At 41.4% G+C, this 26,544-nt stretch overlaps 1 protein-coding gene across 3 annotated transcripts in view; it reads right to left on the reverse strand.

Annotated features, from left to right (window-relative positions):
- Positions 1–471: 471 nt before the first annotated feature.
- The window catches only part of LOC121453173 (spindlin-1), a 49,166-nt gene continuing 23,093 nt past the window's right edge, over positions 472–26,544 (reverse strand). For all 3 annotated transcript variants that reach the window (XM_041659701.1, XM_041659702.1, XM_041659703.1), the window contains exons 3-6: positions 22,514–22,562; positions 10,590–10,843; positions 6,246–6,479; positions 472–1,971 (exon numbers count right to left, since the gene is read on the reverse strand). In XM_041659701.1, the coding sequence (XP_041515635.1) occupies positions 1,772–1,971; positions 6,246–6,479; positions 10,590–10,843; positions 22,514–22,562 (737 nt within the window). In that variant the 3' untranslated portion in view covers positions 472–1,771. The remainder of the gene's footprint in view (positions 1,972–6,245; positions 6,480–10,589; positions 10,844–22,513; positions 22,563–26,544) is intronic.

A 26,544-nucleotide genomic window follows, 5' to 3' on the forward strand; every position in this document is an offset into this window, starting at 1 on the left:
TACATACATGGGTATCCAGTAACCATGCTCCTTGAATCATGGAATGATTTCTTACATCAGGAAGAGCCCCAACAAGGTAGCAGACCTACACTAGGCCAAAGCTCTGGTGTGTGCTTGACAGTATCCACATCTGTCCAGGCACAGAAAGGATTTTCAAACTCTACAAAGAGACTGGTTTTACAAATCATCTTTCTCCCAGCTGACAGGTCACTGGGGATCTTCCAAAACAAGCAAGACCAAGCAGATGTTAGGTGAGCCAATCAACCACATTTTCAGTTCCATCTCAGCTTCAAACAACCTTACAGAACAAATCACAAATGCACCCAGTGGCCAAGAGCTGCTATTCACCCACAAGCCAGCTAGCATGACAGCCTTCCACCATAACATATAATGCACATGCAAAGCCCAGGGCCACAGAGGGAATAAACCCGCATGAACAGCACACCTGGAGCAAGAACAGACACCGCCACAACAGGGTCAAGGCAAGAAGCCATATTTGTCCAACATTCACTGGAGAGGGAAGGGCCAGGAGGAAGAAGAGCAGGAAGGGAAGGGGAGAAGAAGAGGCCTTCTGACCACAATCATATATCAACAGTAACAGTAATAAAAACTAAAAAGCCCCAGAGAACTTAGCAGAAGGCAACAGTGCCATACTTTAAAACTCACATTTCTAATACCAATGTACTGTTTTTGCAGGAATTTACCACATATACAAACCACTGTTATATTGTTGCCTTCTAAATCCATGTACTAAAATCCTGATGACTGGAAGCATACAAATAGACCAATGTGCCGTCCACAAGCACATTGACATTGTTCCATGTGAACCAAGGACCTGGGCTTTATTTTAAAAGTACTTATGATTAAAGAGTAACAACAGCAACAACAACAACAACAACAACAATAATAATAAAGGAAACAAGAAACAAACGAAACATAGAAAACAAAGCTTCGAATTGAAGGCAGCCTTTTACCCAGATTTCTTAACAGTTTACTAAATTCTACTGTGGGTTGTTGACGGTTTATGGCTAATTTATACCTGGACTCATAGCTAAAAGCCTCCAGATTAAAATGGTACTCTGAATTCTGACCTTTGAAACAACCTAATGTCCCTGTGTGCTTTCCGTGCCCAAATTTAATTTTAAACAAAGCCATATTATAAATACGACTGACTTGGGTCAAGCACTCCTGTTGAACTGGAGAAAACATTATCACCCCCCCCCACACACACTCCACAAGGAAAGGAGTGCCAGCGGTGAGTGCCTGTGTGTGTGTATAATATATACATAGGCACACAGATGCAGATCTAGACAGGTAGCTATAGATACATAATCTCTCAAAAAAGGCAGTAACAAAAATAACAAACTATGCTTGCATTGTGGCAGCAGAATAAGACAGTGTGTCAAAGTGATGGGGAAAATGGTTACAACTTATCCAGATTTAAATGACTATAATACTAGCTTAACTTTTACCACCTTGCTTGTAACCCCCAACAGACAGCCTTCTTGTAAGGGGGAGGACCCCCCTCACACAGATGCCTTGAAGAGGGAGGACTCCCCTCACAGATGCTCTGAAGAGGGAGTACTCCCCTCATAGATGCCTTGTGTTCGAATCAGTCTGCACTATTCAGAACAACACCAGCTCTGCTGGTGGAGATTGTGGGTTCGCAGGGACATCTAAGCTTTCATTAAACTGGAAAGCAATCAAGTCTTTATGTCTACAAATTATACATTTAATAGTTCCACAAATTTGGCAAAGCTTGTGATGACATCTAGGACGTTTTCACCAAATCGTAGACGTAAATATGGAAGTCATCATCAAACTTGATGAAATAGACAGAGGGTTTGGCCTCTACTTGGTGGATGACCATGCCAGTCCTTTTCGAGCCATCTTCTTTGGCATATTCCACTTGCTTGCCTACCAGGCTGTCCACAACTTCTCCTGGCTCCCTTTCTGCTGGAGGCGAATCATCTGTATTTAAAAGAAAAAAAAAGTCAATATTTAGATATATCACTACTGCATTTAGCAACAAATATAAAGACTTAAGATATCCTGAGTTCATCACGATCTGGTCAACACTTTCTTAAAGGGTCACTCTCTAAATATTTCAGGCACATGGTCAACGTCCCAATTAGTCATCTATGAGAACGCACCAAAATGGCCAAGGCAGTCCAGAAATTAATAGCTGAGATGTACTTTAGCAAAACACCACTCACATGGTTTACTGTGAACCTCATCCAGACAGATATATGAATGATTTTAAAATTATAACCCAAACTCCTTGGGATCAAATTAAATTATAACTGCAATTTTCTAAAATTAACCTTAAATGGCTTTGAAATAGACTTTCCTGCAGGGCTTCCTGAGAACATGCTGCTCGCTTAAAATGTTGAGGCATCACTGGGGTTTACCTGTGAGTCTGAAAGCTCCTTCTCCTCAACTTCAATGCATTCTAACCATCTTCCACGCAGTTTCAGAATAATTTTAATAAAATCTCCACACTTTACAAGCAAGCACTAGGTGAACTCCACCCAGACCAGGAAAACAGAACAACAGATCTCTGAGGACGGCCCAGGTACCTGTACCATCCATCCACAAGAGCCTCAGGTTGCAGTTACCTCTGGGAAAACACAGAATGACAACAAGCCACCACTAACCAAAACAAAACAAAGTGCGGTGGGGACACAAAGCAGTCACTAGACATTTTAAAGCACTCCTTAGAGGTTCAGAGAAGAGCCACGCTTTTAGAGAAGCAGATGGGCTTCAGGCTGGCCAGATCTCAGGTGAGCAAACAGTCTCTGTGACCTCGGCATGACTGAGGTACAGAAGTCTACTAACACAGCTTCCTAGTGTGGTGTATGTAGCATGTCTACATTAACATCTCCCCTCCAACTACAGCAAGCCACTAACTCAATGACTATCTGAGACCCACCACAGTGATTCTGGTACAAATACACAATATAAACTAAACCCTGCACATGATCAGTTCTTTTAAAGCAGAGTGAAAAAAGTACCTTCTCCTCAAAACTTCCTTTCCTGCAGGCGGCACTGCTCTATATCACCTCACATTTCCACAGAAACTTCCAAGTTTACCAAGGGATTCCAAAAGCATGATGCCAGCTGATTTGACAGGAGCTCCGAGGGTCTACACTTCTACTGAAGCTTACTTAGCCAGCAAAGGGACCGGATTCAAACCGCAGGGACATGGCTGCTTCAGAGTTTACCAGAACATCAGTACTATTCTAACAGGAGATAACCTCCACACAACTGACAAGAAACGAAGAAGTTTGGGAAGGCACGAGAAGATTAAGAAGTGGCTGGAAAAGTTGTAGCATTATGTGTGGAGGCCTTGCACGTCTATTCTTAGCACAACAGCACTTGTTTTGATGGATCTTCCTCTACAGTTGGAGAATGCTTTTAAAGAACACTCTTCAGAACATAAATCCTAGAGTATACAAATAATTTTCTTTGTAAAAATGAACAAACTTTAATAAAAAATTAAGTAGTCATTCCAGACCAGATAAGCGTTATCAGTAAGTTCCTTAATGGACTTCTTCATAGAAAAACGTCTTTTAAAAAGAAATTGAAATGACCATCATAACACTAACAGTGTTTGCTAACCACAATGTCTCAGGCCACGCACGGGTCCACATGTCTGAGGAAACAGTCCTTTCAGAAAAGGTTCAGCCTGATGTAGATGGAGGTTTATGCCTACAATCCTAGCTCTCAGGAGGCTGGGATAGAGAATCTTGAGTTTGAGGTCTTGGTTAAATAGCAAGACACTGTTTCGAAACAAAACAAAAACTAATTAATAAATAAACAGGATTATCCAAAAATCACATTAAGAAAACAATTCCACTTATAGTAACTTAAAAAAATTTCTTAGTGGCAAAAGAAAGGAAATGTTTAGACTCTGAAAATTATAAAACTTGGTTGAAAACCATCACAAAGCTCAAAGTTTTAAAAAGCATCCTCACTTGCAGACTGAAAGACTTGCTACTATTTATGAACATGAGAGGGCAGTATATTCTGCAGACAGACAACACCGATGTCATCAGCACCCCAACAGAATTCTTTATGAAAATTAGCAAACTAATTTTAAAATTCATATGCAACTGCAAGATACCGAGAACAGCCAGGACAGTCCTAAGAAGCAGTAGAGAGGGGTCTCGTACTTCTGATGTCAATACTTACTACAAAGCAATGCAATGAAGACAGTATGGGATCTGCAAGGACAGACATAGAAACGGGAGAACAGAACTGGGGTCCAGACACATTCACGTATCCACAGCCAAATGATTTTCAACAAGGTGCCAAAACCATTCTATGGAGGAAAGAATAGTCTTTTCAACAAGCAGAGCTAAGTCCAAGGGAAGCTACATGAAAAAGAATGAATTGAACTCTTACATCCTCACTTCACGCTATACCACATTTTAATAATAATAAAAATCCAGTTACAAAATTTGCAATGTTTAAGACACCAAAAGCAAAATTAACAAAAGAAACAGATGAACTGGGCCTGAAAGTTAAAAACTTGGGTATCAAAGATCAATCAAAGAAGTGAAAAGAGAGATGAAATGGCAATGCACACCTGTAATCCTAGCACCCCAGGGGCTAATGTAGGAAGATGGGAGAGTTTGAGGCCTGTCTGGACTGTATGGCAAAGTGCAGGCCAGCCTAAGAGACATAGCATGACTCTGTTGCAACTCTGGGGGACATTGCCAAGTGAAAAGAGAGCCCACAGAAGAACATAATAAACCTGATTTCTAATAAAAGACTAGTATCTAGAATGCTGACTCTGAACAATCATATCACCAGAGATACACAAATGTACAGTAAGCACACAAAAATCCCTGTGATATCAGTAGTCACCAGGGAAACAAAGCAAACCACCCAGGAGACTACTTCATCCTCACTAGAGGAACTATTAGGATGAATTTTAAAGACAAGAGAGTGCTGGTGAGAACATGAGGAGAGCAGATCCTCACCCACTGTTGAAGGCAATGTGAAGGACACAATAAACAATGAAACCTGGAGTTGCCACTAAGACCCAGCAATTCCACTTCAAAATTCCACAGAGAATCTCAGATGCAAATGTTTATAAAACACCAATATCCATAGAAACCAAAACATAGTAACAACCCAAATATGAATCAACAGCTAAACAAATGAAATAGGGTATACTCCATATAATAATTTATACTTGAACACTATTTATAAAGGATGAAATCCTAAAGCATGGTCCAACACGAGGAAACCCTGGAATCATGTGAAACAAAAAAACTAAGTCACAAAAGGTCCCATAAAATCCATTCCCGTGGGGTCCACAACAAGAAAATGTATCCAGAAAGTCAACGTATTCACAGCTGCTTAGGCTGTGAGTAAAGATAGGGAGATGAGAAATAAAAAAGCTGGGCACAGTGGAAAACAGGGCGATCAGGAATTCAACTAAGCAGAAAAATCAAGATGTGCCTCTCAAAAGGTGGGGGGTGGTGACGGGCGGTTTCTGATGGGACAGTGTTCTGAAGCAAAACCTGCCTGGGCACAGGGATGCATTCCTGTTAGTCCCAGCATTCTGGAGCCTGAGGCAGGAGGACTGAGTTTAAGGCCAGTTTGAGTTATAAAGTAAATTCTGGGTCAACTTCTGCTACATGAGACTTTCTCAAAGAACAAAAACCAAGCTTCCAAAACCAGGTCACCCCACATTAGCTCCACCATTCTCACTTTGTCTGTGATCTAGCTGCTACAGAAAGTTCCCTCCCCGGTTCAGTTTTGTTTTGTTGTGTGCTAGGAATTCAACTCAGAGCCTCATTCATGCTTGGCAAGCCCCATCTGCAGCACTGAGTTAAGCCTCCAATTAAGTTTTCTGAAACTACTATTCTCTGAAGTCTAATATTCAGATTAAATTATCACTGTAGATGACCAGCTGCAAAATAAATCAGGAAGAAGTAGGAAAAGCCAGACTGACGGTGAGAAAACAGCTGCTATCTATAAACAATGGAATGGATTTACCTGATCCGCTACATGGTCACATACTTTCCACTAATAAAAAATCCCATTGTAGTATTTCTAAAAATTTAAATAACCTTTCCAAAAGACTTAACATTTTTATCATCTAAAACTCACAAGAAAAAGTTTGTACACACAAAAAACACACCTGCAAATCCATTACTCAAATACTTTAGCTAAAATATTAATTCCTTTCAAATCACCAAACCCAAAAGTTGCTGATGTGGCCAACTTACTAGAATCAGGCATGATGCGGAGATCGCCTTCTTTGTAATCATCTAGGAGCTGGTACATGTACAAGACAGGGTCTTTCTCATAGGTGATGTAAAACCATGTGTTCATGACAGGTGCCCGTGCCAAGACCATCCCCCTCCACTCATCTTTAGAGCCATCCTCTGTTTCAAACATGTGCTCCACTGCTTTGCCAATCATTGTGTCCGCTAAGTGTGCGTCGCTGATCCGAGATGTGGCTGGAATTAAAAGAGCAAAACACTTGAGCAAGTGTTTACTAACAGAGACAAGCTTTCCCCATGCAAATCATTAGTGAACATGAGCGTGGCCAAGAGATCTAAGCAGCTATCAAACAAAAAGGCAGGGCTGGCACACATGTGGACTAAACAGGAAGAAATCTGGCCTAAGGTGAACAACAATCTGTTTTGTTCTTATTTTTAGATTTAGTTCCTCAGTATTACACCTAAACCACAGGTCTTAAGTAGTTTTTGTTACTGCTTATTTTGCAGTTACCTAAAGCTATGAGTTAGTATCTGATTCACAGATAGAAAGAGCAGAGTTCCCACACAGCAAATGGTGCTGACCCTTTCTTAGTAACATTTGATGAAGTCCTCTGAACTCTCCATGAGTCCACCCACCTTCACATAAATAGCAAAAATTAATAACACTTTGTTATTGTCTTTAAAGAAACTGGGAGTTCGCTTATCACTTTATTTTCATGTTCTGTAGTTATTTACTCTTATGCCTACAATCTAATCTCCATAGTAACCAGAGTGAACACTGCACTATCTAGAGAAAACTGTCATTTATCATTTAAAATTTTCTCACTTTGTTGCCATCCTTCAGCCCCCAAGTCCATCCTCTCTTCGAAGCATACCCCATCTACCCAGACAAATTTTCTTCCTTCTTCAGGGGACAGGCTATTTCCACAAGGTCTCTAGAACTCAACAGGACAACCAGGGACAAATGGCACCACCAGCCTCATCATGTGTTGTTCTGTTCTTATTTAACAGTCCTCATTACCTAAAGCTGTCTTACTTTATGGATTTGCTGACATTGTAGGTATCTGGACACTGCGATGAAGCAGAGGCTTGCTCCCTGTTTCTAGCTCTTAGCAGTTTCAGACTGCCTGTGTGGTATTATGAGATAGCCCGTGTGTGTGTGTGTGTGTGTGTGTGTGTGTGTGTGTAAAAAATTGCCAGGCTTTCTGTTTGCATGCTGTTTTTAATACTAGACAGGTTATAAGGGGTCCTATTGACATTAAGGTCTCACCAGTCCTCACATTCTAGACAACTGTCTTTCAAAATAATCAGATCTCTCTAGTCACTTATCTAGTTTCTCTATTAAAATCAAAAGGAAAAGAAATTCAGATTTTCTAGCTAGGCAAATATACTGCTACTCAATTTAATTAGGACACACACACAACCTGTTCATGGTGTTACATATGTAAGAGTAATCAGAAACAGCACAAAATCACCCCCCCCCCCAGGACACTTAAAACATACAGGAGCACATACACATCAATGGCTTCTTCAAGCCAGCAATCAATAAAATCTATTAAAAATAAAAAAAAACGTATTTTTGCAAACCTTAATACCTAGTTAAAATGTCTTTTTTAAAAGTATTTTTTCTTTGTGTATAGATGAACACAAGTATGTTTTGGGGTATATGTAGAGGCGAAAGAAGGATGTTGGAGCCCTTAGAACTGTTGTGATAGGCACTTGCTGGATGTCTGTCCTCTTCAGTGGATATGGTCCTCTTAATTCTCAACAAGCATTCTTAAGTTACTAAGCCATCACTCTAGTTCCCTTAATGTGTATTTTTTTTAAAACAACTTCATTCAAACTATTGTTTCCAGTTATGTGAGATCCAGCCTCACAATGATGTGAGTTTCCCCCAGGTAATTCTAGATGCTCACCTAATACTACAAAGTATGCAAGCAGTAACTCCCTAGGTCAGCAGCAAGAGCCTGAACCAATTACCATTAAACTCTTCAAACTGTTTAAGCTGTTACACTACAACTCAACAACAACAACCACACAAAATTCTTCTGATTAAAAATATGAAACTTGAAGAAACATTTCTCCAAAGATGATATACAAATAGCAACAAGCATGCAGGGACAACACAGCCTTAACTGTTATCCTTACACCTACAGATGGTTACTATCAAAACAGAAATCACTAGGTGATGGGGGCAGAGTTGGAGAGTTGAAGCCGCTGTGCATTGCTGCTGGAGCTGTAAGCCTCAACAACACAGGGAACACTGTGGCAATTCCATTAAGAAAACATGAATTATAAAACCCTATAATCAGACAAAACCACTTCTGGGGGAAACCACCCAAAGGAATAGGAAAGTTTCAGAGAAGTCACAGATAGCCACATCCACAGCAGCTTCCAACATGGAAAGGGTCATGGATAAACAAAATGAGGTACACAGGTTTATACCAGAGTATGACTGCCAGTGTTCAAAGGGAAAGCATTCCTGCCATGTGCTACTTTGTGGAAGGATGGAGTAAGTCACAGAAAAAAAAAAAATATCCAGAGTGGTCAAATCCCTAAAGACAAGAATGGAGAGCACATGTACAAAATGATGCAGACAATAAATTCTGCAATTTTCTTTATCAAGCTTGGTTCGTGTGTGTGTGTGTGTGTTGTGTGTGTGTGTGTGTCTGTCTGTCTGTCTGTCTATGTGTGTATGCATGAGTTATGCAGACTTTTCCTGTAGAAGAAGGAACTCCACATTGCAACTGTGAATAACTGAGGGTAAGGAGAACAAATTCTTATCTTAATGTTGGGGAAATAATAGGGTTAGGGACCTTGAGGGTCCACAGACCTTGCCTTGGGAACCACTGACACCATCACATGCTCTTCAGTCTCTTTACCTGGCTTTTTCACCATCTCTAGTATCACTATAATTAAAATTCAATGTACACACTGAAGTGGGCTAGAAGACTGTTTCCTCCTACACAGAACACAAAAGGCAAGTAACTTTCTAGATTCTACTCTCATAGTAAACACAAAAGTTAAGAGTGCATGTCTAGTCAAGTATGGTTGTTTGCATCTATAATCCTAGCCCTCCAGAGTCTGAGGCAGTGGACTACTTACTAACTGTATTGGACACAGTATCTTGCTAATCTGAACCACCATTTGGACTCCTCTCTTCAAAGTGCTTTAATTTACAACTATAATCCATGTCCTCTGGCAAACGAGACAACCCAGATCTATAAAGAATACACACCACCCTTGATGACATACAGCCCGGGTGCTCACAAGATTTGCTCCTGTCCTATGAGTATTCACGAGAGAAGCTTTGCCCTAGAAAGCAGATAGACTGAAATCCTGGGTCAGAAGATGCCTACCACCACGCAACACCACCAAAGCATGCAGTTACAGTTTTCTAAGGAGCCAGTAAGGCATTTAACATCCACATTTCCGGGAGGAAGTCTGACCTCAGTTACACCAGGAGAAGTTGACAGCCAGGTGTGTGGCACATGCCCACCATCCCAGCTAGTCAGTCAGGAGGCCGAGACAAGAGGACCGACCATATGAGCTCATACATTAGAGACCATGGGGCTCAAGTGAGCTGCCCTATAAAGTGTTGTAGCCTTAGATCCTATCTCAAAAAAATGCTGAAAAAATAGGATGAAAATGTAAAACTCTGTGAAAATGTAACTTCACAGAGAATGAGAAGACTTTTCAGAACTGTGGGGCCTAATTTTCAAATGGCACAAAGACTTAAAGGCAACTTTCAAAGAATATACATCAGTATTTTAAGAAGCAGCAGCTAGCAGCAGCAAAACATTTTGAAACATATACTTTTAAGTAATACTAACTTGAGAATGTTCTACTTAAAATTGCCATCAATAATCATTACCTTTAACTTAAACTTTGTGCCTTAAGGAACATTTATAAGGTAACCCTGAGACCACAGGACAGAATAAGTTTTCCCCTTGCAAAGCTTACTGAAAAATGGACTCTCATCCTGGATGCTTCCAAGGACATTTAGTGTTTACAATAGACAACAAGCCAAAATAACCTACTATTTCCTGAGCTGTCAAGTCAAGGGGCCATGTCAGTGAGCCAATGAACATCACAGACAAAACGAGCAACTGGAAAACTGGAAATCTCTAGGTCAAAGATGCATCTTTATATCTGTCATAAGGCCCTTAACTGTGGTTTCAAATCATCTTCTCCGGGTCAGTTTCTGTGTGTGTAAGTGGTACATGTTTATCAGAGGTGTTTGAGGTCTGACAGAAGTAACAAACACTAATAATGAGAATCAAAAAGCATTCAATTGCCACTTTTTAAAATGATAAGGTTTTTAAAAGAATAACTTTAAAGACTTACCAACTCTATCAGGGAGGACTTCAAGTGCAGAAACTCTTTCATCTTTATTAAGTTCTAGTCCATAAACACAGTCAAATCCATCATACTTTATAAGATACAGGGAAGGATTCACGGGCACCTGGTCCAGGACAGTCCCCTTCCACTGGGTGATAGGGCCGTTGCCCTCTCTCCACCCATGCTGAATCCTGCAGCCTACGATGTTCCGCCGGGGCTGGGACACAGGTTTGCTTGGTCCCACACTGGTCCGATGTTTTCTGTATTCACACATATAATGTATTATTCTCACAAATATGCACATCTGGACTCAATACAGTAACTAGCTTGCATGTTCATCATTACACATAACCCTAAGGCACGGGCAAACTCCTTCTGGTGAGCCAGAATGACCACAAGTTTCAGGCCAGTCTGGACTGCAGAGCCAAATGTGCTGCAAAAACGAAGAGCTAAAGAGATGCCTCAGTTGGTAAGAGCATCGGCTAATCTTGCAGATGACCCAAGTTTGTTATCCAGCCATCTATATGGTGAATGTCCTCTCCTGGCCTTCTCAGGAATCAGGCACACATGGAGTGCACAAACATACCTGATGGAGGCACTCCCAAACACAAAATTAAAACAAAACAAAAAACCCCACCACTTAACATTTTATTCCTTTTTATGCCCTGGTAACCCTGAAATAAACTAATCAACACACAGTTGGACTACAGAATTCGCTCAGAAGCACAATTTCCTCACATACTAGAATAATTCACAAGCACCTTATAACAGTTTATGACAAATAATAATGTAATATTAGAAATACTGCAGCAACATCAAACCAGTGATTTAAATATTTACACAAAATGCTAATACTTTGGTTGTTTGTGTGTGTACACACATGTACATATAAAAACATGTGTATCCATGTAGAGGCTAGAAGTTGCTACCAAGTGTCTTCCTCTGCTGCTTTCCACATTATTTTCCAAAACAGTCTCTCACTGAATCTAGAATTTGCCATTTAGGCTAGACTGGCTTATCAATGAGTTCCCAGGATCCATCTATCTTAGCCCTGCCCCTAAACTACGGGGATTACAGACACATGCCCCATCCGAGGACCCAAGCTTAGCTCCTTATGCTTATTCAGAAAGCACTTTACACAGTCATCTTCCCAATGCCCATCCTGGCTCTTGATAGGGGGTGGGAGGGTTAATTACACTCTGAAATACAAATACAAAGGATAAGACTTGGCTTGGATATAACTTGGGCCAAACCAACTTGACAGATGTTGCTGTGTGCCAAGAGCTGAAGAGGATCACATGGCATTTCATAATTTCTTACAAATTTACTGTCATTACAATATATTATATATATACATATAATAAAAAGGCATTTACTGTTTACAAGCACTTAGCCCTGACAGAGGTCCCGGAAACAGTGGGTCTGTTGCAAACATAAAGAAGGACATCTGAGGCAATTAAGCACTGAGCCGAGAGGGAATGAGAGCTGAGGCAAAGTGGACCAGGAAAGGGATTGAGGCCATGTGTAGAACCTCTAAACCAGACACTCCCACACTCTCCTCACCATCTTCTGCCCTCAGAACCTTCTGAGAAAGCAGCACACCTTCCTCCAAGGGAGGGAGAGTCATGTCCCCAGGCCATATGAGTACAAAAGCCTAACTAAGCAGGGAGTGACTAGAGTCAGGTAAGAAAGTCCAGAGACAGGAACACAGTAGACACAGGTGGTTAAAGGGAATCCTGTTTTAAAGAGGACACCCAAGCAGAGCTAAGGAAGCATAGGAACTTCTAAGGTCACCTCCTCTACAGCCCAGGAATCCTGATGTACAATATACAAAAGTAGCTTAAAGAAGAAAGAAAAGAACATTCTTGATTGAGTTTTGATAGGTAGTAGAGGTTAGCCAGGAAAATATATCCATGTAGTAGATAAAGCTATTACCAGCACTAAGCAAATAACAGAAGCCAGGTAAGAGAAGCAGTCCAGATGATTGTGCCAACAGGTGCCTGTTTCTGGGGTTGTCTGAGAATGTTCTGGAAAGAGATCAGTATTTGAACTGCTGGGCTGAGGAAAAAGGATGTGTCCTCAGCAGTGCAAACAGGCTTCATTCAATCTGCTGAGGGGCTGCACACAACAACAAACAGGAGCACACCATCTTTTTATTTCTGCTAGTGGACCCAAGCAGGAACATAGTTTTCTTCTGCTCCTGGACTAGATCTTCCACCAGTGGCTCCTGGTTCTGATTCTGCATCAGAACTTTACCATCAGCTCCATAGTATCTCTAGCTCACGGACTGCAAGGGAAGGAACTTCCTTGCCTCAATATTACATGACTCAACTTTTCATAATCTTTATTTCTATCTCTTATTGGTTCTCTTGCTCCAGAGGATCCTGACAGAGGAATATGTATCACAGAATGGAAAAGTTGAGAATGAGACAATGTGAATACAGCTAGGCAAGGTAAGGTAACAGACAACCTGAAGGTTTTGGTGATGAGACAAACAGAGAAGAATCTGGAGAAATGACAATGTGGGGGCTAATACAGAAATGAGTAGAGAAAGGCAGCAGGAGGCAGAGACTGAGGAATAAACACATGGCAGTGGGGAAGGACTTCAACAGAAGTTGTCCACAGAGTACAATCAAATGCCAAGGACCAAAACTGCTCCAAGTTAAACATCTCAAAGACTATATCCCTGGGAAGTCAGAAAAAGAATGGCTCATGCTGAGACATGCCACATAAAACACATTCTTTGTACATCCAGGCAAAGACACCAAATCACATGTACAGTAAAACAATGAAATCTGGACAGCAGCATGTTATGCCAGAAGAATGAACTTGGGGCTCCTCTGGGAAAGAAACAAAGAACCAGAAGGGCAAGCTGACTTCCAAGCAGAAAGACCACAAGTAGAAAATTGTAAGCATGTCCAAAAGCAGGGAACACTCTTTTCATCTCTATGTGTCCCTTAAATGTAGCACTAAAGGCTGACACACAGCTCAACTCAGGACTGACAGGGAGTAACAGATACAGTCATTGTAGAACAATACAGAGGAAGAGAGGAAACAGTGATCCTTGAACAATGAAGGGGTGCTTAGGGAGGCACATGTCAACCACAGTTGACAACCCCCAAAGTTTCAGACAGTGTAGCACCATCCTTTAATTCTAGCACTCAGACTCTGAGACAGGAGAGTCAGGAGTTCTAGGATAGCCTAAACTATACAGTAAGACCCAGATGCCCCCCCCCCCAAAAAAAAAACCTTAGCCAGGAATGAAGACACCCTCTGTAATCCTAGCATCGAGGAGGCCGAGACAGAGGAAGCCAAGTCTGAGGCTAGTCTGGAGTACACAGGGAGCTCCAGGCTTATCCTACGAACTAGGCAAAGAAACTCCCACTAACTACCTTTCTAATAATTCCAACATTAACAGCATATATGCACACAAGCATGAGCACACCACAATACATTTGTGGGGGTCAGAGTTGGTTCTGTCCTTACACATTACATAGGCTTTGGGAATTAAACTCAGGCCACCAGGCTTGCTTAGCAAGCATTTGTTCCTTCTGAGCTACCTTACTAGTTCCCACATGATCACTTTTTATATTGCTAATTCAGGGAAGACGACTACACCCTCAAGAATGAGCAGCAATGGAGGGTATGATCCTGGCAGAACTCATAGGATTTGAGCTCCCCCAGCAGCAAGAGGAAGTGGCTGAGACGGCTACAGTAGCACAGCAGCTGGCTCTGATGGGATTACAGTGTGCTGTTGCATGTGCTTACATGTATCTGAAAATAGTAATCTTTAAAGTCCTTTTGTGGCCAGGTGGAGGTGGCACACGCCTTTAATCCCAGCACTCAGGAGGCAGAGGCAGGTGGATCTCTTTTGAGTCCGAGGCCAGCCTAGTCTATAAGAGTAGTTCCAGGCTACAAAGAAAGCCTGTCTCAAAAAATCCAAAGGGGGTGGGGGCTGTGAAATTTTAGTAGCGTGACTCACAGGTCAGTCTCATAGTATCTGAGAAGACAAAAAATATGCAACTGCCACCTATTCTGACACTGATTTAGCACAATTCCCGACCTCTCTCTCACAGAACCTAGATGATAAAAAGAGAAGAAAAGCTTCAATAAAGCTGTCAAAAGTTTTTTAACTACTAAACAACACTCAGACCCTCAGACCCAAGAGGACTACTAAATACGTGCAGTTTCTAGGGACAAATATCTGCCCTTCTAAGGGATTACACTTGTCTTAGAACACCAGAATCTTCTCATCGACACTTTTTACCTTTGTCTTCATGCAACCCACTCACAAGCCTTCATTCAATTTTTATAACCATGTCCCAGAGAACTCCCCTGTACAGGAACAGGCTCACAACAGAGGCTGTGGGAGGTACTTCGCCGAGGAAAGGATGTGAAGGATTCCACCAGCACACATACCACTTCCTAAACCCTAAGTAACAGACATTGTTATTTCCGCTTACAATTGCTTTGTCTATTCAGGATTTTTGGTACTTCCACATGAATCTTGAGGGTGTTTTTCCAGTTCTGCAAGGAATATCACTGAGATTTTAATGGGGATTGCACTGAATCCAGTTTTTTACAGGAGGAATTCTGTCAGTCCAAGTAAATCATTAAATAAAACAGGAAGTCAGTATCTAAAGGTAGGTAGGCCTTTTCCACCTTATTCTATTTCACTCCAAATGTTTATTCTAATGCAAACCATAGTTGGGCACCATTTTGTTTTATTTTTGATTTATGTGCACATGTGTGGGTGTATATAAGCCATGTTTGTGTGTAGAGACCAGAGGATGGCTGGCAGGAATTAGTTCTTTCCTTCCACCATGTGGATACTGGGGACAGAACTCAAATCATCAATCAGGTTTAGCAACAAGTGTCTCTTTTGGCTATGCCATCTCACCAGCCCTTTTCAATTTTTAGAGACAGAGGGTCACTCAATAGCCCAGGCTGGCCTTGAACTCACATTGATTCTCATGCTTTAGAGTCCTGAGTGCTAGGAGCACAGGTATACAGTACAATGCTGTGGACGTCTGAATCAAAATGGCCCCATAAGCTCATATATTTGATTGAATGTCTGGTTCCCAGTGGATTACTTAGGAAGGATTAGGAGGTGTGACCTGGTTGGAGGAGAGGTGTTACTGAGGTTGAGCTTTAACTTTCAAAAGCCCATGTCTCACTCTTTCTGTTTTAGGTATGTAGATAAGATGATGCAAGCTCTCAGCTACTTCTGGTGCACCTGCCTGCCACTGCTCTAGCATGCTTGCCTAACCTGCCACAACACTCCCCACTATGAGAACCAGGACTAACTTCTGAAACTTCAAGTAATTTCTCAAATAAATGCTTTTGTACAATAACTAAGACATATGCTCAGTTCAGGGTACCATTTTTTATCTGTTTACAGAGGGAATCCTTCTCCTGGATCAGTAAGGCACAACATACCAAAGCCTCACCATAAAGAACAGCAATACCTCAAGGAGTGTGACTAGGGCTTTACTGAAAGATAATGTTCAGCAGTACATCTTACTGACCAAGTAATTAAGGTCTATCCCTACACTGAAATAACTATACAACTATTAAAATTATAGGAAAAGAGACCCGGGATGGAGCTCATTGGTGGAGTGCTTACCAAACATACACAAGCCACAGGTTTAATCACCAACTTTATGAAAGAAATCTAAAATTATAAAAATTAAAAGATATTGTCCCCATTTGCTTGAAACATTTTTTTTTAATTTAAAGATGTTTTAAAAACACAAATGTAAGCCAGAGTCTGCTGCTAACTCCAGGGTCTTTCTAAGGAGGGTGGAGATGTATTCAGAGTCTGCTGCTAACTCCAGGGTCTTTCTAAGGAGGGTGGAGATGTATCCAGAGTCTGCTGCTAACTCCAGGGTCTTTCTAAGGAGGGTGGAGATGTATCCAGAGTCTGCTGCTAACTCCAGGGTCTTTCTAAGAAGGGGAGAGATGTATTCAGAGTCTGCTGCTAACTCCAGGGTCTTTCTAAGGAGGGTAGAGATGTATGCAGGTTGCTTGCAGGCCTTGTTTGAGGGTCACTACCCTGTTCAAGCAATTTTTTGCATCTCTGTGCTTTGTCTACTATATAATGAACTCCAGACAAAGAAGAAACAGAAGCGATCCAAGAGAATGTAACATCTTGTCCCAAGAACTAAGCACAATTTAGTAATCAGATTTGTTCAAAAGCAAAATGGATAAGAGGCTATCAATCTGAGAGGGCTCAGGGGTAATGGGATAGAGGATATGGATGGAGAGGGCTGGAAGAAGAAAAAAAAGGGGGGGGGAGTGATGTAACTATATTTTAATTATAACTACATTGCATAAAATCATCAAGTAATTAATAAAAATATTGTTTAAAAAAGAGAAAGACAGCTGGGGGAGGGGTACACATCTTTTAACCCCAGCACTTGGGAAGTGGAGGCAGATGGATCTCTGAGTTCAAGGTCAGTCTGATCTACAGAGTAAGTTCCAGGACAGCCAGGGCTGTTACACAACAAACAAAACCCAAAGAGTCAGAAAAAAAAAAAAGGAAAGACAAAAGAACTCAAAGTTGGAGTGTAGGGAAATGAGGGTAGAGAAGATGGATCTCTGGGAGGGGAGAATATGATCACAATACATTTATGAAATTCTCAAAGAATTAATAAAAACTAATAATTTAAAAATAAGCATTGAAATAGCAAATTAACACTGAGATCTGTTCTAGAATCTAGTGGCTAAGAGACGACCCGGTGGGTAAGGAGCCTCCTGAACTAGCAGGGGGGAAACAAGCCAGCACTCACATCCCTGGAGCAAGATGGCTAGACTAACTGAACTGGCAAGCTCTGGGTTCAATGAAGAACTCTGTCGCAATATATAACAGAAAACACTAGCACCTACATGCACACACATGCCCCTCCCCAAGCATGTTGCCTATACATACACAATGCTGAAGGACTGATGCAAGAATATTTGCTCTTATGATGAAAGAAAACTCATTTCTCTCAATATTGGAAACAAGTGACAAATGAACAGAAAGCTCAGTATGAAGCTCTCAAAGGAGAAACCTTTGGGGAGAGAGTATCTTTCAAGTGAGACAATGTAATACATAAAGGGGAAGGAAATAATGGAACAAGAAGGATTAAATGGGTCAGGGATGAGAGGGCAAGGTAGAGAAAGGAATGTGAAAAGGAATGATGAACATTAAAGGCCTTTAAAAAACCATTTATCTTACATGTCTGTGTATGTGCATGAACCCTCGGGGATCAAAGAAGGTAGTCAGACTCCCCAGGAACTGCAATTAGAAGCATTGGTCCTAATCCATGTGGCTGCTGGGAGCTAAACCCCATTTTCTAGCAAGAGCATTTAGTGCTCTTAATTGCTGAGCCATCTTTCCAGCTCCAAAACCAACTAAGAAAAATAACCCAGCAGGTGGAAGACTTATACAGTGGAAGCTTTATAAGACCAAAGACATTAGAGAGTAGAAAGATCTTCCGTGCTCACAAACTGACAAAAATCACACTGTGAAAACAAAAGCTGCTTACAGACTCTGTGCATTCCCCATCAAAATCCCAGTGAATTCCTTACAGAATTAGAAAAAGCAATCCCCAAACTGATATGGAAGCAAACAAAGGTCCCAAATACCAAAGCAGTACCACCTAAGCAAAATAGTAAAAGGTCCCCAGACCACACTCTTTCATATGTGGTCCCTAGATTTTAAGTTTTCCATCTCTGAGGGAGTACAGCTAATACTAGAAAGTAGACAGTGAGAGAGGCAAAAAAGAAATTTTAAGAGTAGATTGGGGACAAGAAAAAAATACGGCATAAAAGCTGAAGAAAGGGGTCTGAGGGAAACATGGTAGGGGAGGACAAGAATCAAACAAAATGAAGTACATATGAAAATCCCAAAATAAAATCCATTACTAACTCTAAAAAGAAAATAAAAAAGGAAGCCAATATTTAATATACCATGTGTATACAATAAGTTCTATTAGTCAGTCTGCCATATACTGAACTTGGCTGCATGGATGAATTACTGGTGATTCTTTCCAGTCTAGTTGGTACTGTTATGCCAAAGCAATTTTTTCTTTGGATTCTACAAAATTTAGAAGAAAATAGTTAAATAAAAATTGTGGTCTTTTTGACAGATACAATTAGAAACTTGTTTCTCTGGCGGCTGTTGTTTTATGTAATTTCTAGGTGTAAAATAACAGCACAATAGCAAGATGAAATAGAACAGTTATCTTCATGAAAGTGACTATCAGTTCATCTACACACTGAGGAACACCACTGTACATGGAGTTAACTCAAGGTGACAGAACGGTTACATGTTGTGACAGATTGAAGACCATTAACATTGTTGTCCTCCCAGATACCTTGGATACCTCATGGTTGCCTGTCTAACCTTAGTATTTATGACACAAATAACCCATTTTCAAGATGAGGAAGAAAGCAGAAAGCTCAATGAATACGGTGTGGTAGTTAACCCACTTCTAGACATAGCTCAATTATTGATTAGTTGTCATGCTTCAGACAGGTTTCTTAATCTCTTTGGGCATCAGTTTTCACATCTGTAATAAGAGCTCATGACTCCAGCTCGACAAGGGTACCATGAAAATGACATGAGACCACACCAGAGATCAACAAGGAGGGGTAGTGAGTGATGCTCTCCATTAATGACTGGTGCTTCCATCTTATTTACAATTTGCTCCTTGAGTATGTATATTCCTGTAGGTGATACATATGCCTGAGCATGTGCGTGCACATGTGTTAGAAGCTGACACCTGGTGTCTTCTCTGTTTTGAGACAAGATCTCTCACTGAACCTCCCCTCCCCAGCACTGGGCTTACAGATGTGCACTGCTGCAGCTGACTTTTTACAAGGGTGCTGAAGTTAAACTAGGGTCCTTCCTATGCTTGCTTGCAAGGCAAACTTTATAAGCAAATTAGTGGATTGGGTATGGTAGTGCACGCCTTTAACCCCAGCACTTGGGAGGCAGAAGCAGAAGGATCTTTGTAATTTAGGCCAGCCTGTTCTATATAAATTGCAGGTTAGCTAGCGATTCATACTAGAGGGACTTTGTATTGGGGAGGGGGGATTAAACAAATTAGTAAAACACATGACACCCCTTTTCAAAGACAGTTCCTTGAAATGGAGATCTATCCCCCATTCAAATGGAGGAGGGAGAGTTAACTTAATATATAAGAATAAAAACAAGCCACTGCAACTAAGTTCATTCAGATGCTTTCCCAACTGTATTTTCACTCAAGAAAACTTTAACAGCAGCCCAAACAACTTTATGGAACAAATTCCAGAAAGGTTTGCTTGATGTTAGCCTCTTAAACCCAGCAGGTATTCAGCACACAACTACTACACAGATGATTTCCACTAACATCAAAATGAAGAACACAGCTATAGCAATTGCCTAGCCTGTTAAGGCCCTGGATTAGATCCCCAACAGGGACAATGATCAAAAGACACACATGCCATTTCCTCTGTGGAGATAACTCCTGAATTTTCCTAGCATGGCCTGGGTGAATGTGTGTGTGTGTGTGTGTGTGTGTGTGTGTGTGTGTGTGTGTGCGCGCGTGTGCGTGCGTGCTGGCTGCAGCTCTCCTGATTTTACCTCAGCATCTAACTGTAAGGGTCGCCCTGAGTCTCCCCACACTGTGGAGAAGGAACAACAGGACAGGGACTGTTGAGGATGGAGGAGCGAGAGCTGAGGAACTCAGGTTCTGTTTTGTATTTGGTTTTTATTAAAAAAAAAAAAAAAACCTGTTGTAGGAAGAAGCCTATGTTGAAAAGCGAACCACTCACTGATCTGCTTCAACCCTTGATTTCAGATATGGGCAAGCTGTAGCCATAACACAAAGGAATCTGCAAAGCTCTGTGTCCCTGCTGACTCCATCCAAGATCACTCAAGACATTAATAGCCAGCACCCAACAAGGTAACTTTGGATTTGCAGTGAAAATTTCATTTCACCTTCTGGAGTACAACAATGCACTCAAGGCTTCAAAGCTTCGGATCTTAGCCTATGAAGGCAACAGATGACGTTCCCTACAATGTGGAACAACCAACATGAGTTTTTTTGTTGGTATGCCTATGGACCCTAAGCTGTGCGCTGGGGGAGGAGGGGGGATAATTTATTTTTTGACAATTTCATACATGTCTACCATGTATCTCAACCAATTACATTGATAGTTTTAAGCAGTTGGTATTTATTTCTTGTGCCTGAAGGGGTCAAACCCATGAGACAATAAGTGCTCAGCATTACTTAGGAAAGGCAACAAGAAATCCCTTCCATGAAATGCATCCAGAACACAACTATGGAACCAAACAAACGTAGTCCGACTTTCATTTGGGCTGCCAGCTCACAAATAACAGGTAGACTTATTATGAAAGTTTGGCCTTTAGTTTAGGTCTGTCTCACCAGCTCTTATAATGTAAATTAACCCATTTATATTAATCTATGTCCGGCCACATGGTGTTACCTCTCTTTCCAGCTTACACCTGGTGTTTTCTCTCCTACTGGCTGGCAACTCTGCCTTCTACCAGTGTTCTCTCAATCTCCAGAAGTTCTGCCTAACCTCTTTCCAACTATTGGCCATTTGGCTCTTTACTAAACCAATCACAGCAATGTATCTTCACACAGTATACAAATATCCCACAATAAACAAAAGTCTAAGGTAAGTCAGTGAAAGTTTAGCCAATGGTAATTACTTAAAATAAACACTGTACCTTAATATTCTTAACTTCTTTTAGGTTATTCTATTCTGAACGAACTACTTTGGTCTTACAATGGTGGTATTTTACTTGTCCCTCACCTACTCACTGTCTAATATTTGTGGTTTGTATTTCTGCCTTACTGTTATTCTCTATTTGAGGCAAGATACTGCTTACCATTTATACCACACTAATGTGTAGAGACACCAAATAAATGATCACATCACTGGGTACAGCAAAAGCAGGAAGATGATGAGACAAGGTAAGGTCAATTCTGTCCTCAGGGAATGGCACACTTACCTAACTTCCAAATTTTTGTTTTCTAGGTCATTTCCTAAGATGACCATTATATTTATATTATGCACTCATCTGAATGAGAGACAAGTCTGGTTCAATCATCAATCATTACTGAGGGAACTCTTGTTTTACGAGACCTCCCATGGCCAAGAGACCTCCTATTCTCTTCAGCTCCACTGAGGCAATGAGGACTCAAATATCCACTGTGAATCACTTGGGAGCAACTGCTGCAGGCTGCTTATGCAATGGGAGGAGGAGGAGGAGGGCCTTCCTCAGTAACTTACATCCCTTACACTCAAGTCAGTTAGAGTGGCACATCCGTGACACAGGCGTACAGTCACCACTTCATGGCGACTACAGAACTAGAACACACTTGTCTAAACACACGTCTACTGCTGGGCCTGAGGACATATGCTAGCACATATGTAACCACAGCAGTTTGGAGTCTGAGTCAAGAAAATTACAAGTTTTAGGCCAGCTCAGACTATACATTGAGAAGATCATTAAAAGAAAAAAAGAATAGTAAAAAGATGTTTAATTCTATTTTAAATGAATATGCTTTCTATAAATTACAAGTACAAAGAGGAACATGGTAGCTGGTTAGGTGGACCCTAGTATCATATATGTCTGCTCAGCTTCTTGGCTAACAGCTATCAAGACCTGTAGAGGTCTTAACATGTGCGTATCCGTGTGTATGTCGCCCCCTCTCCGTCCACCCATGCAGCTGGCTCGCATTAAGATAGAGGACAGCCATGACTCAAAGGCTTTTAACAGCTGAAGTGCATAGCTGACACACTTCATCCAAACCAAAGACAGGAAGTGGACAGGGGTGATCACACACAATTACAAGACTTTAAGAGGAGGTGAGCTAAGAGGTAGTCCTGGTGCTAGTGATCCAAACACAGATGTGAGCGTGGCTTACTTGTGAGATGTCCTCTTCTTCATCATGTTTACAGATACTCCAGCATGACCTGCAAGAGAGGCAAATGACAGTCAGCAAAAAGTGGATTAAAAACAAAAGCCTACTGCATAAATCCTAGAACAGGTCATTAACCCCCAACATATTAGAGCCACATGTTTATTTGACTTCTGAAAAGGAGATACTGAGTAGACACAATGACAGTCCCAATGGTTCTTTGCTTCCAGATCAGACATAAAAATAAAGCCAGTTACACATACAAAATTAATAAGTGACAAGCCTGACCACAGGGAGAGCTACTTAGAAGAGAACTCCAAACCTCAGTGAGCTGGGGGGTTAGCAAGGGTCCACACTCTGGCTAAACAGGAATCTGGATGTAAGCAAATCCTGAGAAATCACAAATCGATAAAGCTATTCAAATTCCATCTAGGCACTTCTTGGACTAATGAGGCAATCAGAAACAAAACAAAATAAAAAGACTGAAGAAATTCACAGCAGCCTACACAAACAGAATATCAAAAATCCATCCTCAACACTTGCTTGATAAACTTAATGCTTTTTAAAATGTAAAATAGCCAACTACTTCTCTTAAAAGTTATAAAACAAAAAAGGTCTAAGTATCTAACTCAAGACTGTCAGTTTGCTCTCCAACACACAGATACACACACAGTAACCCAGCTTGGTGCCACAAGCCAGCAAGGAGGTTATGACCAAAACAACATCTTTAGTTGTTTTTGTTTTACATTTTAAGGATATTAAAAGGTAAACACATCCAACTGATCCCTAGACTCAGGAAGTATCAAGAAAACAAGTGAAACCAGGATACAGTAAGTCACCCCCACTGAAGACCCACTGGGGTGACTAGCAGGCTATGTAGATCAGTAAGGTCAGTCCACAGTGACGCAAACCCCCCAAACTTACAAAAAGAAATAACTGAGAAATGAAACCAGCCCTAGAGATCCAGATACCTAGCACATGGGAAACTAGACCGCAATAAAGAGGAGCACGGGAAGCAATGGCAGATGGGGCTGTGATGAAGCACATGCGTGCAGGCTGATAGACAAGCACAAAGGCAGCTGTGCACAGTACCCCTAAACTAACTTCTGAAAACCACTGGTGATATTTTCACAAGTGCAAAACAAACAAAAAACACTTCTAAACAAACACATAGGTACAGGGAAATTAAAATTTGCTGTAAAAAAAAAAAAACCAACTTAAACCAGACAACAGTGATTCAATCTTCAACCCACCTATTGAGAGCCAAAGTATCTTTCTGTCCAGCAGCACCAAACAAGGACTGAGATAGATTTAAACTTCAGGACAAATAATGTCACCATGGATCACAAAAGACACTTCAAAAGTGGTATGGTTAATTAGTCAAAAAGCCACAATAACCTTAAATACACACAAGCCTAATTACAGAATACTAAAATCCATGAAAACAGGAAAAAAAAAATCACATCTACATAATGTACACTTAGTTATGTAAACTCTCTTCTCTTGCCAGTTGGTGTTAACAGGTGGGGAGAAAACCAGAAAGAACAAACACCTGAGCACCACAACAGACAGCTTGAAACCCATGTCAAAACGTATTTCCTCTGGATCCCAGAGCAACATTCACCCAGATACACTAGCCATATGCTGAGTCAGATGAGTCTAATAATATACGTAGGTATCCTGAAATCATACAGAATGTATTTGCTTACCAGGTCACAGTAAACTACATAGAAACAAAACAGTCCTGACAGTGGAACGCGTGTTTCGAGCAGAATAAACACACAGACTGAGCTTAGGGGCCACAAAGCGCAGCACTTTCACTCGTCGAATGCCTACGTAAGTGGGGCCAAATATGAAGAAGGTGTCAACACAAGGCAGAAGAATGTTTTCTGGGAGGCTTCTTCACTCTGTGCAAACTCCCTTCTCCCTTCCTTAAGTGGAGCCTCTACAGCTTTTCAACACTAAAGCAGACACTGCAGCTCGCAGAGACAAAGTGGCATGTTGGGACCTGGTGCCAGGAGGGCCACCTGGACTCACTGAGGCAAGAACAAGATAACAAGAAAAGGAAGTGTGTGAGAGCGACAAAGTCAGCCAGAGTCAGCCAGAAGTGGGAGCAAACATCCCTGGCATGTCCCTAGACACCTGTGACAAGGTGCAAAGGAAGGATTCCTCAAGGTATGCTAGAACTATATGTAATGTACCAAACATTCCCACCCCTCTCCCATCCCATAGTATCCCAAGCCTCATAACCCATCCCCACCGCTCATGACCCTACTCGCAGCATGCTGGCTTCTAGAAATGGGTACCTCAAATGCCACACAGCCAGGCCACTGTCTCTGACCCTTGAAGAAAAACTTCACTGAAGCAGGCTTTCTTGGACGGCCAGACCCCAAATGGTAACACGGAGACTTTTTAATCTATGTGCTACCCTGGGGCTCATGTACCTATCTAAGTACTTTCCATCCCGCTTTCTCCATGTCTGTCCCCTTTCCTCTCTGCCCACCAGCCCTGACCTAATCAATCAGGTATCTCAGGCAGGCAAGGAGGAACAGCAACACATCTTTACATAATAAACAAATATAGCATAAACAAAAGCAACACATAGTTGAACAATTATTCTGCAACACAAACAAATGTAGCAAATTTTTACTTATTAAACAAATACTCTATTCCAGAACAGTTCCCTGTACACCATGTATGATGTCAGTGTTGACTTTCTCACTGAGACCCTGCTTTTTCACTGGGTAAGAAAAGGTAACTAAGCATATGCCAAAATAACTGTCTAATCCTAGATATAAAGAAATGGTTGAAGCCACACAGTGAGACTGAGGCGTTGGAGAAGAGCAACATGGCTGCCTGGGATCATCTGAAAAATCAGAGGTGACTGGGAACAGTGCAGTCAAGGGACTGATGACGAGTGAGAGACCATGCAAGGAGTCCCTAAGCTCCTTAAAATTAAATTGCAACCAAGACAATCGGGTCATGCTCATAAAGAGTTTAAGTTGCTCCTCTGTCCTTATCACAAGCAAAACACTAAAAATCTCAACAGTACTTCTTAGACTGAGCAGAGTTACAAGACAGCAACTGTCCATAAATTAGAAAGAAGGAGAGAAACAGAAGATGGCACCTAGGCAGTAAGACCCCATCCCCCATCCGGGAAACCGTGCAGGAGGAACCTCACAACTGATGCTGCTGGAGTTACTAGAGCCCGGTCAGACAGTGGGACTGAGGCTTACTTGCTCTTAAAAAGGGCCTAGACTTTAGTTTACCTCTAAAGGCTGATAATCTGGACAAGCTGCCTTGTGCTCCGCTCCTAAGGCAGGGTGGCTGAGATCACACACGGCATTCATGCCCAAGAGGTTGAGCAAATCATATGACCAGGGAATGAACTAATGGAAAGAATGAGCAACATACAAAACCAGATAGGTAGGAGATGAGATGAAATCATTTTTTAATAAAAGAAGCCAGGCATGGATGCACATCTACAGTCCAGAAGTTGGCAGCAGGGGCAGGAAGACCACATGTCAAATCAAGATCAGCATAGTCTACATGGTAAGTTCAAGGCTACCCATGGTGACATCTGTAAAAGCTGGGCTTCTTTAAACTGAAAACACTCTGCAAGTTGGTCACAGGCCTGAGCAACAAGTTCTGGAACATAACCTCATTTAAACTTTATCATGCACTTCTTTCAATGGTCAAATGCCTAGAAGGTTACTACTCAAGAATTTTATTTATCAGCACAGCAGGTTGGTAAATGCCTTTGATCCTAACCCTAGGGGCCATGGACAGGAGGATCAGGATGTTGGCTGGCTCATTTACTAATTTGTAAAACATTCTGTAAGGTTATTTTGTTGTTGTTGTTTGGGGAAGAGAGGGTTTTAAAAATCAACATATTTAAGCTGGACAGTGGTGGCACATGCCTTGAATTCCAGCACTTGGAAAGCAGAGACAGGCAGACCCCCAAGTTCTCCAGGCCATCCTGATCTACAGAGCAAGTTCCAGAACTGCCATGGATACAGAGAGAAACCATGTCTCGA

This window comes from Microtus oregoni, unplaced genomic scaffold (assembly GCF_018167655.1).
Source record: "Microtus oregoni isolate MIOR12 unplaced genomic scaffold, Mior012 000011F_ref0000422, whole genome shotgun sequence".
NCBI lineage: Eukaryota > Metazoa > Chordata > Mammalia > Rodentia > Cricetidae > Microtus > Microtus oregoni.